The sequence below is a fragment of the Chrysemys picta genome, chromosome 4 (genome assembly GCF_011386835.1).
Source record: "Chrysemys picta bellii isolate R12L10 chromosome 4, ASM1138683v2, whole genome shotgun sequence".
Taxonomy (NCBI): domain Eukaryota; kingdom Metazoa; phylum Chordata; order Testudines; family Emydidae; genus Chrysemys; species Chrysemys picta.
This window is the reverse complement of record NC_088794.1, coordinates 85,797,463-85,812,704: the sequence shown is the minus strand read 5'-3', so window position 1 is coordinate 85,812,704 and position 15,242 is coordinate 85,797,463. Positions and strand designations below refer to the sequence as shown.

General features: G+C 44.5%; 1 protein-coding gene across 49 annotated transcripts in view; it reads right to left on the bottom strand.

Annotated features, from left to right (window-relative positions):
• The window catches only part of GPHN (gephyrin), a 534,893-nt gene that overhangs the window by 296,979 nt on the left and 222,672 nt on the right, over positions 1–15,242 (bottom strand). For 45 of the 49 annotated variants that reach the window (XM_065592887.1, XM_065592897.1, XM_065592862.1 and 42 more), the window contains one exon: positions 10,039–10,096. The exons of the other annotated variants lie outside the window; for them this stretch is intronic. Coding sequence is in view for 26 of the 45 variants with exons in the window: in XM_065592897.1 (XP_065448969.1) it covers positions 10,039–10,096 (58 nt within the window). In the remaining 19 variants the exon portion in view is untranslated. The remainder of the gene's footprint in view (positions 1–10,038; positions 10,097–15,242) is intronic. 49 annotated transcript variants of the gene reach the window in all.

Below are 15,242 nucleotides of genomic sequence, written 5' to 3'. Positions count from 1 at the left end.
ATGGTAACCCTACCAACACGCCTACCACAACACTGCAAATAATAAATCATCTATCACGTTCAGGTTCCTTCCTCTCCCAATACAGTAGGAAACAGACATTAGAGATTTTGGTTATCTCTAGTTGAGGGTGTTAACTGCCATGGCCTGGTGGTTCCTTCTCCTAGAGAAGAAATTTGGAGTGTTATTGCTGTTGAATCTCAAAATTAACTGATTAGTTAAGGTCTGCCCTGAGATTTCTACAGTAAATCAAATACCTCAACACATAGGCCCAACTTGCCTGATTTTATTGACTGCTAACCTTGTGTGCTTAGACTTACAACTTTCCATTTACATTGTGAACATGCAGGGATGACAACTTGTTCTCTGACCAAGAGAGCGGAAGGCTGGAATCCCACTGTTGTGTCAGTGACCTGGTTCTTTTCTGACCAATAATGTTGGCTGTGATTTCAGTATTATCAATCATCACCAACATATTCCTGTAGTGCATTGATGCAGTCAGCTCCCTGAGGGCCATACTAATGATTTATACTGTCTGCTTTCTAATTTGACCAGATTCCTTAAATCTGAGCTCCCTTCTGTATAGGTTCTCCAGCCAGATTGATATATGTTGTAAACACAATTTTCTCTGAGTCAGATCTTGGGATCAGAGAGCTGTGCAGAGCTCCTTCCTTTACACTAGCTCCCTGGAGTAGCTACAAAGTCTGGGGCTCCCTGCTATTCCTCTTGCTGCCTCCAACTGGTAGATGTGCTCCTCAGAGCCCATCAGTTACCATCCTCCTTTCTTTCCATGGCCTTTCCAGTCCTTCTGTGGGCATGGGGGGCCTGAAGGAAGGCAGAGCTGGTAGCTAACATGGCAGATCATTCCCCTCCCCCAGGTGCCCTCCAATCATGCCCCCTCACTGACACCTCTTCCTCAAGAAACAAGGGAAATTAACTACCCAAAAACATGGTTAATGCAGGTCTTCTTTACACTACAGCGCCTTTGCCAGTATAGTTATGCCAGCTAGATTCACCTCTGCTTAGTACCCTCTTCAACTCAAGAAGTGTGCTTCAGATTCCTGCTGGCACTGCCAGTCTGACATGCCTTCTCTGGCTTGTCAGATTAGGTTTATATCTGCTGGTGAAAAACAACTCCACTCGTTAGACTGCATCACAGGCTGATGAACCACCTGTGGTTCATTAATTTTATACCAGTGTAACTCCACTGATTTCACTGGGGTTGCTCCTGATTTACACGGCGACAAGTGAGGAGAGAATCAGGCATAGGCACCGACTCCGTGGGTGCTCCAGCTCTCAAGCACCCATGGAAACAAATAGTGGGGGTGGTCAACACCCACCAGCCACAGCCGTTCAGCTGTGCCGCTGTTCAGTTGTTCGGCAACTGGCATGGGATCTCAGGGGAGAGGGGGCAGGAAGAGGCAGAGAGAGGGCTGGACCTCGAGGAGGAGGGTGGAGTGGGGCGGGGCCTTGGGACGGAGTGGGGGTGGAGCACCCACCGGGAAAAATAAAAGTCAGCGCCTATGGGCATAGGCCTTGAGCAAGAAGCACACTGCTTGAAGCCCAGTGACCAGGGCATACCTTTGTGCTGTCAGCAGACACCCCCAAAGGGGGAAAACAACAAGTCCAATTTTTTTTAAATATAACTAAAAGTTACTAATTATACCAACTACTAAACTAACTCTATTATTATTAGATACAATATTATACAACAGCTGAAAGAAAAAGCTGTTCTTGTGTTGAACAGAGGTTCCAAATGACCATCACTGGTAGTGAGAAGAAACGGTGTGGGGACTAGGGGTTATGCTGCCCTTTGGTGTGCAGCAGCAGAGGGAGCTCAAGACAACCAAGAGGTATCTCTGAGGGAAATAATTTCCGACGGCTGTGTTATGGATACACAGACACTAAGAGTGGAATACACATATGCAATCATTCAAAGACAGTTTTTGGCCAGTTTCCTTATACCCTTGGATAACCTCCTTATACCTTATATATATGTATCCTTATACCTCTCTCATTCCACCCTGATAACATTCTCAAGTGCTTCACAGAAAGGGAAACACAGTTTCAGCTTCGACTGTGAAGGAAAATATTTCCATTTAGTCTTCTTACCTTTACTGTACCCTTCCTCACGTGACTCCTTCTTAGGAGGGTTGTCTGGGGGAAGGTCCAGCTACTACTATTCAAAATACTGTGGAGCAAGAAGATTGACTTTGGTCTCCTCTCCTTGTGATCATATATATTGGAAGGAATCAAAAGACTGCTGTCTCGGTCTTTTGGATATTTTTTCCTCTCTTGCTGAACACTGCATGCATTAAGAAACTAGGTGGTGGAGAACCATAAGAGGATGACTGAAGGAAGAATCACTCCCTATGACATTTGTTTCTTTTTCTCCTAGATATTAGAACTCTGTGTATTTCTTTTGGGATCTGTTTTTCCCCCTGCTCCTCTGACAGAATAGCTGATATGTTGTAGTGCTGCTGGTAGGAGAAATCTGATGATTTTTCCCATCTTGAATAAGGGTAACATGAGATTATTGTCTGCTTTCAGATTCTTTTTTCTATCCTTTAGATCAGTGGTTCTCAACTTATTACACATTGTGGGCCGCAGGGGCCGGGTGGCAGGGCAGCAGCAGCCTGGACCCCGATCCTGGAATCCCTCTGTGCAGGGCCAGCCGGGTGGCTGCCCACTCCGGACCCCTGCCACGTGGCTGCCCCAGACCCCGTGGGGCCACCAGGCTTCCCCAGGCCCCCCAGGCGGAATGAGCTGGCTGCCTGCCCTGGACCCCCACAGTGTGGCTGCCTCAGCCCCGGAGTTCGCGGGGCTGGGTGGCTGTCCTGAATCCCGTGGGGCTGGCCAGCCAGCAGCCTAGGACCCTGAGGGGCTGGCCAGTTGCCCCAGACCCCCGCCGCATGGCTGACTGGGCCCCTGGAGCTCGCGGGGCCAGGCAGCTGCTCCGGACCCCCATGGCGCGGGACTGGACAGCTGCCCTGATACAGGACTCGCACTGCGCAGCTGCTCCGGACCCCAGAGTTTGTGAGGCTGGGCAGCTGCCCCAGACCCCTGACCCTGCAGGATCAGCTGGGAGCCCCAGACTTCCTACCCCACAGGGCCAGCTGGCAGCCCTGACCCTGCATTCCCGCCACATGGCGCGGGCCGGCAGCCCTGACCCCCACCAGGCAGCCCAGACCCCTCCACACTGGGCAGCTGGGAATTTGGCCACCCTGGCAGCCTTTAGCACACAGCTGAGCTGGGCCGCAGCTGTGTGCTAATTGGGCCACATGTGGCCCGCGGGTCCACTGTAACTTTATTTCATCTACCCAGAAAAGCAGGTCCCATAAATTTATCTGACTATGATCCCAAGAAATTGTGAGACTGGTGGTCCCTGATCCCGTCTGGGGTGTGTGGGGGGGGAGGGGTAATCTCCTTCTCCTGCAATTATAGAATGTCCCTGATGTGAACACAGACAACTGGTGGTTTTGGTGGGGCTCTAGCCCTGCCAAAAATGTAGATATTGTATTAATAAGGAAAATACTGAGTTTGGAACAGAAGATCATTTATCTTACTTTATCAAAAGTGGACAAATTTAGTCAAAATTACTCATTAAAGTGATATTCAACAGCTATTATTATTTTTAACTGTAGCCTGCCCTTTCACCTCCAATTTAAAAAAAAAAAAAATAAAGTGTCTTTGCCCCTGCCTGTTGAGGGACTCTGAAAGGAGAACACCATCTGCTGCCATGCCATAGAATATATGTATAACACTTGAAAGAGTCAGGGAAAGATTTTCAAAAGTGCTTAGTGTCCATAATTGGTGCTGGATTTTCTAAAGAGCCCAGCTCCCATTTAGGCATCTAAATCTGTGGCCAGATTTTCAGATATGCTCAGTCCCAACAATTCCATGTTTCTTAAGGTGCATAAATAGGAGCTGTGTTCTGTTGGCTGCTAGGGACATAGGGAGGAGACAGTGGGATATAGTAACTCCCATCTTGAATAAGGGTAACATGAGATTATTGTCTGCTTTCAGATTCTTGGCAAGAACTTGAAACTGTGGCCCAGGTATTTCTGTACCCTCTCCTGTTGACTTGGAATTGTATATCATATCTACTGCTGGCTTTTCTGTGCCTCTGGCCTCAATGGTACACTTGCCTCAGGCACCTGCCCAAATAATGTTCTATTGGGAACTGTTGTAGTCCGTTAAGGTTTCTGTATGGCTGGCCGCTGAGGCTAAATAACAGCTCAGTGAAAGCTTAGAATCCAATAAATCCAAGAGAGTAGGAATAAAAACATTCCTCGTACTCTCCGATTTTTGTTTGAGTTTCAGCTGTGTAGCACAGAATCTGGAAAAGGCTGTATATAGCTGAGAACTAAAACTGGATGGGATTTAAGCAACTGGGGCATTCACTCTGTGTCAATGACTGAAAGGTTTGGTTCTGCCTCCTGCACTGCAAGTGGGCTGAAGATGAATAGAAGAATGGAATTGACATAGTTAAATTTGTCCGTCCAGACCCACGAACATGATACAGTTCTGCGGTGACCTAGAATCCTACTTTCAACGTCTCCGACTCAAAGAATATTTCCAACATACCTCTGAACAGCATACTAACCCACAGAATCCCCCCTACCAGCACTACAATAAAAAGGATTCTGCGTGGACTCCTCCGGACGGTCGAAACAACAGACTGGATTTCTACATAGATTGCTTCCGTCAACGTGCAAAGGCTGAAATTGTGGAAAAACAACATCACTTGCCCCATAACCTCAGCCATGCTGAACACAACGCCATCTACAGCCTCAGAAACAACCCTGACATCATAATCAAAAAGGTTGACAAAGGAGGTGCTGTCGTCATCATGAATAAATTGGAATATGACCAAGAGGCTGCTAGACAGCTCTCTAACACCACATTCTACAGGCTATTATCCTCTGATCCCACTGAGGATTACCTAAAGAAACTACACCATCTGCTAAAAAAACTCCCTGACAAAGCACAGGAACAAATCTGTACAGACAAATGCCTAGAACCCCGACCAGGGGTATTCTGTTTGCTACCCAAGATCCATAAACCTGGAAATCCTGGACGCCCCATCATCTCAGGCATTGGCACCCTAACATCAGGCTTGTCTGGTTATGTGGACTCTCTCCTCAGACCCTACGCTACCAGCACTCCCAGCTATCTTCGAGACAGCACTGACTTCCTGAGGAAACTACAATCCATCGGTGATCTTCCAGAAAACACCATCCTAGCCACTATGGACGTAGAAGCCCTCTACACCAATATTCCACACAAAGATGGACTACAAGCTATCAGGAACAGTATCCCTGAAAATGTCACAGCTAACCTGGTGGCTGAACTTTGTGATTTTGTCCTCACCCACAACTATTTCACATTTGGGGACAATATATACCTTCAAGTCAGCGGCACTGCTATGGGTACCCGCATGGCCCCACAGTATGCCAACATTTTTATGGCTTACTTAGAACAACGCTTCCTTAGCTCTCGTCCCATAACGCCCCTACTCTACTTGCGCTACATTGATGACATCTTCATCATCTGGACCCATGGAAAAGAAGCCCTTGAGGAATTCCACCATGATTTCAATAATTTCCATCCCACCATCAACCTCAGCCTAGATCAATCCACACAAGCGGTCCATTTCCTGGACACTAATAAGCGATGGTCACATAAATACCACCCTATACCGGAAACCTACTGACCGCTACACTTACCTACATGCCTCCAGCTTCCATCCAGGACACACCACACGATCCATTGTCTACAGCCAAGCTCTAAGATATAACCGCATTTGCTCCAATCCCTCAAATAGAGACAAGCATCTACAAGATCTCTATCAAGCATTCTTAAAACTACAATACCCACCTGCTGAAGTGAAAAAACAGATTGACAGAGCCATACGAGTACCTAGAAGTCACCTCCTACAAGACAGGCCAACAAAGAAAATAACAGAACACCACTAGCTGTCACCTTCAGCCCCCAACTAAAACCTCTCCAGCGCATCATCAGAGATCTACAACCTATCCTCAAAGATGATCCTTTACTCTCACAGATCTTGGGAGACAGACCTGTCCTCGCTTACAGACAACCCCCCAACCTAAAGCAAATACTCACCAGCAACCACACATCACTGAACAAAAACACTGACCCAGAAACCTATCCTTGTAACAAAGCCCGATGCCAACTCTGTCCACATATCTATTCAAGTGACATCATCATAGGACCTAATCACATCAGCCATACCATCAGGGGCTCGTTCACCTGCACATCTACCAATGTAATATATGCCATCATGTGCCAGCAATGCCCCTCTGCCATGTACATTGGCCAAACCGGACAGTCTCTCCGCAAAAGAATTAATGGACACAAATCTGACATCAGGAATCATAATACTCAAAAACCAGTGGGAGAACACTTTAACCTGTCTGGTCATTCTATGTCAGACCTGCGAGTGGCTATTTTACAACAGAAAAACTTCTATCTATCTCCCCTTGTAAGTATTCTCACACTTCTTATCAAACTGTCTGTACTGGGCTAGCTTGATTATCACTTCAAAAGTTTTTTTCTCTTACTTAATTGGCCTCTCAGAGTTGGTAAGACAACTCCCACCTGTTCATGCTCTCTGTATGTGTGTATATATATATCTCCTCAATATATGTTTCACTCTATATGCATCCGAAGAAGTGGGCTGTAGTCCACGAAAGCTTATGCTCTAATAAATTTGTTAGTCTCTAAGGTGCCACAAGTACTCCTGTTCTTTTTGCGGATACAGACTAACACGGCTGCTACTCTGAAACCAGTTAAATTTTGTTCATTTGTACATGGCATGCAAATTGGTTAAAATTCTATAAAAGTTGTTTTGGGTTTTTTGCATACTTATAAAGGTTATTTCCATGGGCGGTGGGTATAATAGGCCAAGGGAGGCTCTGCCTCCCCCAGCACTGCTGCAGCCACTGGACCCCTAGTTGTGGGGTTTGGCAGTGAATTTTTGCTTTATTATGCCCCATGCAGGTTCTGGGGAGGCACATACTGCCTCCTCAGCCACCCTGGAACATGTATGGGGCATATCAAAAGCATCTTCTAACACAGTGGTCTCCAAAGTGGGGTGCGCACACGAGGACCGCTTTTTTTTTTGCTTTGCCAAAAATGGTAGAGCCGGTGTGGCAGAGGGTGCGCGCTCAAAATTTTTTTACTGATGGGGTGCACGATCAAAAAAGTTTGGAGACCACTGTTCTAACAGACACTTTTCCCCTGGGTGGGTTGGGTCCGGGCAGGGGAGGCACGGCACAGCTGCAGCCAGCCCCGGGTTCCTCTGGGTGTGTGTGTGGGAGGCTCGGAGCTTCGGCCAGCCAGGGGCTTCACCGGGTGGGGGGCTCATGGCTCCAGCCTTGGGTGGGGGGCAGGGCAGGGAGTCTTGGGGCTCCAGCCCTGGGGAGGGTGCCAGGGGAAGGGGCAGAGCTGGGGGCTAGCCTCCCCAAAGGGGGGCTCCATCTGTTGCCCATGGTTATTTCCCATCTTAGATTACATATATCACATTTTTGATTACCACCTAAGTCATAACATCTGAATTTTTGCTAATGGGGAGTGGGAGCTTTGGTTATAGCCATTCAGATGCACTAAATAAATACATAAACACTCACAAAAGGAAGCACACACATGCATGCAAGCCAGAGTTGGAACCAGTCTCATCCCGGTGGGGGGGCTGAGGTGGGCCTTAGCCCCCCCCACCCCTATGGTCCTGCCTCTGCTCCTCTTCTCCCCCCAGGGTCCAGCCCCCTGGCCCTGTTGGATGCTGGAAGCCGGGGCCAGGTAAGAACTGCCCGGGCGGAGGACCTAGCTCCAGGGCCAGCAGAGCCTTCGGGGAGCAGTGACCACAGGGGCTGGGGAGGAGCCCGGGCTAGAGTGGGTAAGTCTGGGCCACTGTGGGGATCCCCAGACCCACCACCTGCATTGGGTGGCATGCCCCCGCAGGCAGGAACACAGAACAGGGTCTAGCACCCTTGCCCCCTGCCTAGGCTTACTTCTCTGTTGCTGCTAGAGCTGGGCACCTGGCCAGCAGCTGCCACTCTTTCCAGTCCACCTTCAGAGCTGGGTGGCTGGAGAGTGGCAGCTGCTATGGGTGACTACAGGGGGGCCAAGGCAAATTTTGGGGTGGCTATAGCCCTCACAACACCCCCGCCCCCCAAGTGCCACTCCAATGCAGACACACACAAATAAATTTGTTAGTCTCTAAGGTGCCACAAATACTCCTGTTCTTTTTGCAGATACAGACTAACACGGCTGCTACTCTGAAAGACAGTACATGGGAACTCACAGTATACACACATAGAGAGATGGGTATACAGCAGTGATTCTCAAACTTTTGTACTGGTGACCCCTTTCACATAGAAAGCCTCTGAGTGCAATCCCCTTTATAAATTAAAAACACTTTTTAATATATTTAACACCATTATAAAAGTTGGAGGCAAAGCAGGGTTTGTGGTGGAGGCTGACAGCTCGCGACCCCCCCATGCAATTACCTTGCGACCACCTGAGGGGTCCCAACCCCCAGTTTGAGAACCTCTGGTATACAGCATATAACATACACACTGTACACACACATACAAAGTATACGCATACACTAGATGGCCATTCACATACACCCACACACAATAGGATATGCAGCATAAATGCACTGTAAACACTCAAGGGCATGCACATAATACACGAACTATAAGCACACATAGGTACACAGTAAGCACAAACTTCATACATACACACTTTGTGAATTCTTTTACCTTTCTAACATATTAACACTTCTAGAAACATATATTTTTAATAATCTCAAAGATTCTTTTCAACCTTGAGGATAATCAAGGCTTAGATGGCTTCTCTTCCTCCATGAAGTCAGTGATATAGTGGAAGACTCTCTTTACCATATCTGATATTCAAGTTATATTAATTCAAAAGTCAATAGGATGGTATTTTCCCCACAAACCACTTTGAGCTGTGTAAGAGGTCAACCTAACACTTATGCTGGAAACCTGGAGAAGCTTTCAAGCAATAGATGTCAAGATTCAAAATTAAAGCTTTATAACCATTAAAATAGAAATTGTCAACATCACATGTCAAAATATACAAAATAAATATCCTTAAATCAAACTCTAATAAGTTCTCAAGCTGCATTTTTCTCACATTTCCAATCTGTAAATTTTGATTATCAATGGAAATATTTTTCTTTGGTTTGGGTGTGTACAGTGAAATCAATGCTTACCGACATTTAGTGATAAAAATCTAATCCTTCCAAGCCTACATATTTCTCAAAAGTTAAAAAAAATTAGGCCAACATTTTCAAAGTCAGATGTCTAAAGTTAGGCTCCAGAATCTGTAAACATAAATGGCGTGAATTATATAGGTGCTATTGCTAAGCATCAACACATCCTGCTAAAGTCAATGAGAGCTGAAGGTGCTCAGCACCTTTCAAAATCAGGTAAGTTCTATTAAGGCGCCTAAATATGGATTTAGGAACCTAACTTTAGGCAGTCATGTTTTAAAATTCTGGCCACAAACTATAAAGCCTGATTAAAATTGTTGTACAATAAAATACCCCAATCAGTTTAAATAAAGGTACCAAGTCAGAAATTAGAAGGGTAAAACCTTATTGAGTCTTTTAGATTCTGTGAGGTTGATTAAAACTATGTTTTTGCCCTGTGGAGATATAGCTAGATGAATATCGCAAATATAATCTGTCATACTCAGTGACACAAAGGACTTTAAAATGTATAAAAAAGACAAAAATTCATTTTTATTTTCATGCTGTTTTTAATTTTAGAGACAGCTCCAAATGGCAGTCAGGTCATCTATTCAATATCTAAAATTATTTTTTACCATTTCCAGTATTTATCAGGTAAGGTATTAAGAGAAGGCCATACACACACTGTGCATTCCAAAGCACAAAAGAAGGGAGGAGGACTTTTTCATGTAACACCTTAGGAATTCTCCCCAGCAAAACACTTCCAGTGTTGAAAGACAGTAGTAATACTGTACCTTGATTTCTTCAATTTCGTCTGGCACGATCTTGTATGCAGATATAGTCCCACCCAACCTGAAATTGGGAGAAGAAAATATTCTCATAACCAGTATCACAAAGCGTGGAATGTTGTTCATGTTGTCACTGTTATTTCTTAGTATGTTAGTCCTGAGCGTTAACTTGGTATTTGAGCAGTTCAGAAAATGTTTCTTTCATTAACCAAATAAAAACCTTTAAGTAGTTAAAATGAGCATCAGAACCAAAGTGTGCTTGGCGAGCCTGAGAGGTAAGATTACGTCAACCAAGCAGGAATTACCATCATTAGGGCTTTATTCTTTACTTCAACTGTCATTAATTACCAGATTCTACAATTTTTTTTAAATTATAAAATAATAAAATATAATATACCCTGGGGAGTTGGCAAACTAATTTCAAACCAGACCTAAAAATGGGGGTAACAACGGGGGCTGGGAGGAAGGACCTGGGAGATATCAGTAGGAATATGCAATTATTCAGCAAAGGGAAGTGCACAGCATGATGGAGCAGATTTTTTGGGGGTAAAAATAGCTAAATAGAATGGACAAGTAGAAGATCTAAGGCTATGTTTTAGTCACCGATATTTTTAGCAAAAGTCATGGACAGGTCACGGGCAGTAAACAAAAATTCACTGCCTGTAACTCGTCCATGACTTTTACTATATACCCCTGACTAAAACTTGGGGGGAGGGGAGACAGCTCGGGGGGGGGGGCCTAGACCGGGAGCACTGCAAGTGGTTGGGGCGGGGTCGCGCCGCAGGTGCTCGGGGTGGGGGATGCACCACGGGTGCTTGGGGTGGGGAGGGCGGCCTGAGGGGCACCACGGGTTCTTGGGGGGTGGGAGGGGAGTTTGTCGGGGCTGGGACAGGTTCCCTACCTAGCTCCTGGGAAGCAGCAACCTCCAGCCACAAGCTCCACATGTTGCCTCTGCTCCACCCCAAACCCCAGTTCTGTAGCTCCTATTTGCTGTGAACCGCGGCCAATGGGAGCGGCAGGGGCGGTGTCTGTGGGCTGAGGCAGCATATGGAGCTAGGAGCTGAGGGAGGGGAGTTCCTGTCGTCCTTCCGGGGAGCCCCCCACAGGTAAGCCCTACCCCTATCTCCAGTCCTGAGCCTCCCCACACCGAAACTCCTGCTGCTGGGGGGGCTCGAGACTGCCCCAGCAGCAGCCGGTGTGACTGCTTAGACGGACCGACGGCTGCAGAAGTCACAGAAAGTCATGGAATCCGTGACTTCTGTGACCTCCATGACAAACACGGAGCTTTACTAATTAGTAAGTTTCTTATAGGTATTGTGGAAGATATGGATCTTCAGGAGACATTGAAGAGCCTGATCCAAAGCCCTTTGAAGTCAACCGTTGGAAAGACAACCATTGACTTCAATGGATTTTGGCTAGTATCCTATATGAAGAGAGAGGGTAGCGGCTTTATGGACCAATTCAGGAAGGGCATTCCTTATACAGGGACCAACGTGGAAGAAAGTGCAGAGATAATTGTGGAAAAAAGAGACAAACAGAACAATTCATTTCTCATAGACCATCAAGAACTATTGGATTGTAAAGCCTACAGAAGGTAAAAACTTCTGGCTGCTACAACTCTGAGCTAGATTTGAAATAGCAAACAAATATTGAACATACCACAAAAAAAGCCCCTCAGCCATACACTCCTAAGGTAGCACTGTTTTCTGATGGCACTTCTGTGTTGATGTATATTACCAAATATGTGAGACACCAGTAGAGATTCATTTTGCTCCACATACCTAGCTCACAATTCAGCAGTAAAGGAGTTATAGAAATTCATTTCATTTAAATGCCATGGTCACATAGTTATGTTTTTTTTAATCGTTCACATTTTTAAAAATCCTCCAGAGTTTGAAATCTCCACTTAGAAAACTGGAAATTCAATTTCAATTTCATCTCCTTAATGATTCTGTGATTTCTTTTATAACTACTTATTTGGGAAGTTTTAATAGATTTACATGTAAATATTAAAAATGAAAAAATTAATAATTACAACACTGAACTTATCATTTTGCTTAGAGAAACATCATACAGTAATCTAATCATAACATTTGTCTATTTAGCAGGGCCTGCCAATATTACAGAATGACCCTCTTTACATCACCTGGGACATGTTGTTTTTGGTTATTTTATTAAACGGAATGAAACTATTGACTCTACTCATATTTATCAAACCAGGGGTATCTATCAAATGTTAATATTCAAAAAAATTGTACAGGTGTGCTGTTTTTTAGGAGAAGATATTTTGAGTATTGAATAAATGGTAATCAAAGACCTGAGTATCTTTTTGTCCTTTATTTTGCTGGGTACATAAATGTTGTGGTTTTATTTTTAAACAACATGTCTACTGCACATGCATACAATCTTTTCTTCACCACAGTTTCTCCAATATTTATCCTCATTCAGTCTCTATTTTTTAACTAGACTGGTGTGAGGTACCACTGAAAAAATATCTTAAAGAAATTTTATTTTATCATACTACAAACTAAGGTTGATGGTCCTTATTTCCAGATCAAAGCCCATTTCTCTGGCATAATTTGCCTAGCCAAATTCTTTCCCACCATATCATGCATTGCCTTTTTTTTTTTAAAAAAAAGAAAGTTGTCTGGAAAGATTGATATGTTGGTTTTAACTTTTGTGTTTCTTAATCAAAGCTTCTATTAAAAATAGAAAGATACTTTTTAAAAAAGTTGAGAAACATCATGCCTAAGTAGAATGTACTGGTACAAGAGGAGAGCGAGCCAGTTATAGTTTTAGTTTCTAAATAAATTAGAAAAGTTTCTTTGGTAAACAGCTGGCCAACTGCATGTATTCTCAAAAAGAACAGGAGTACTTGTGGCACCTTAGAGACTAACAAATTTATTTGAGCATAAGCTTTCGTGGGCTACAGCCCACTTCATTGGATGCATGTAGTGGAAAATACAGTAGGAAGATATATATATATATACACAGAGAACATGAAACAATGGGTGTTACCATACCCACTATAAGGAGAGTGATCAGTTAAGGTGAGCTTTTATCAGCAGGAGAGAAAAAGAACTGTTTGTAGTGGTAATGAAAATGGCCCATTTTCAGCAATTGACAAGGAGATATGAGGAACTGTGGTGGTGGTGGTGGGGAATAAGCACAGGGAAATAGTTTTACTTTGTGTAATGGCCCATCCACTCCCAAGCCTAATTTAATGGTGTCCAATTTGCAAATTAATTCCAATACAGCAGTCGCTCATTGGAGTCTGTTTTTGAAGTTTTTTTGTTGTAATATTGCAATTTTTAGGTCTGTAATCAAGTGGCCAGGGAGATTGAAGTGTTCTCCAACTGGTTTTTGAATGTTATAATTCTTGACGTCCGATTTGCATCCATTTATTCTTTTAGGTAGAGACTGTCCGGTTTGGCCAATGTACATGGCAGAGGGGCATTGCTGGCACATGATGGCATATATCACATTGGTAGATGTGCAGGTGAACGAGCCTCTGATAGTGTGGTTGATGTGATTAGGTCCTATGATGGTATCCCCTGAATAGATACGTGGACAGAGTTGGCAACGGGCTTTGTTGCAAGGATAGGTTCCTGGGTTAGTGTTTTTGTTGTGTTGTGTGTGGTTGCTGGTGAGTATTTGCTTCAGGTTTGGGGGCTGTCTGTAAGCAAGGACTGGCCTGTCTCCCAAGATCTGTGAGAATGATGGATCGTCCTTGTAGATCCTTGATGATGCGCTGGAGAGGTTTAAATTGGGGGCTGAAGGTGATGTATGAAACCTGTATGTATTCCATGGCTCTCCCTACCCAAAAACCCCCCCTCAAGTAGCCTTTGTAAAGGATGTGTATTTGAAGACTGTATACTGCAAGACCTTACTGTCATTTGCTGCTCCTGTTGAAGCAATGGGACTAAAACTCACAATAATAAGTACTGTGGCTGGTGGTATGCATTTGCAGGATTAGGTCTCTATTTTACAGGCACTGATATTCTCCCCAAAGGACATGCTACCCTGGTTCTGTTCATATCAAGAAGCATTATCCCTGATAATGACAGTACAGTTCTAGGAATATAATTAATTGATATTCCCCCTGCAGGGTCTGCTGCAGAACAGAACTAATTATTTTCTAGGTCCTACAGAAGTGAAACCCATTTAGAAAAAAATTTAATGACAAAGCAGTGGAGAATTATCAAATATTTATACAGTTAAATTCTCTCTCTCTCTTACTTGGCAGGGGTTTGGTTTTTCTTTCAGCTAGAAAGACATACATGCAGTTAGAATATAATGAAATACAGCTTTAATTTATTATACATTTTGCTTTTTTAATAAAAAAAATGTTTTCAACCAAAGAGGATTTGGCGTATGTGTTCTGGCTATACATCTCTCTACAAGCAGGTCACCTTTAAAACTGATTTGTTGCATGTGGAGTGAAACTGCTTTATGAAAAAGATGTAGGCTATGTCATGGTAGGAAAAATTATCCCTGTAATTCACCACCGGTGCACGTTCACTGGTGGTAGCATAAGTGGATACTGAGGCATAGACAGGACACAGGCATTTTCACCATCATGGTATTTAACTTATGAGCAGTTAGATGACATAGGGTATGTCTACACTGCAAATAAAAAAGCCCCAGGGCAATGAGTCTCAGAGCCTCGAACAACTGATTTGGGCTCACGGGCCTTGCATTGAGGGGCTAAAAATAGCAGTGTAGATGTTTGGGCTCAAGCTGGAGCCTGGGCTCTGAAACCCAGTGAGTGGGGAGGGTCTCCGAGCTTGGGCTCCAGCCCAAGTGGGAACATTGACACTATTATTTTTAGCCCCATAGCAGGATCCCAAGTCAGTATACCTGGGCTCTGAGACTTGTTGCTGCAGGTCTTATTTTGCAGGGTAGATGTAGGGTTTCACTGGTGGTGAATTGTGTGTCTGATTTTTGCCAATGACAATACAATACACAGAGGGCTCTGATTTTCCACTATGCCTGAGCTTTGCTCAAATATAATTGAGAGAAAGTTGCAGGGAGCTGGCTGCCACATGATTAAGAACAACTCTGCCTTGCTATAAGTTAGGGCTGCACACGAAATGCCCTAATGTTACTTGGAGTAAAGTCCATGCCAGTGGAGGTGAGGTGTAGCAGAGCTCCATTCTGCTATGCTCCCTCCTCTCCATGTCCTACCCATGCCCTGGAACCTCCCAATA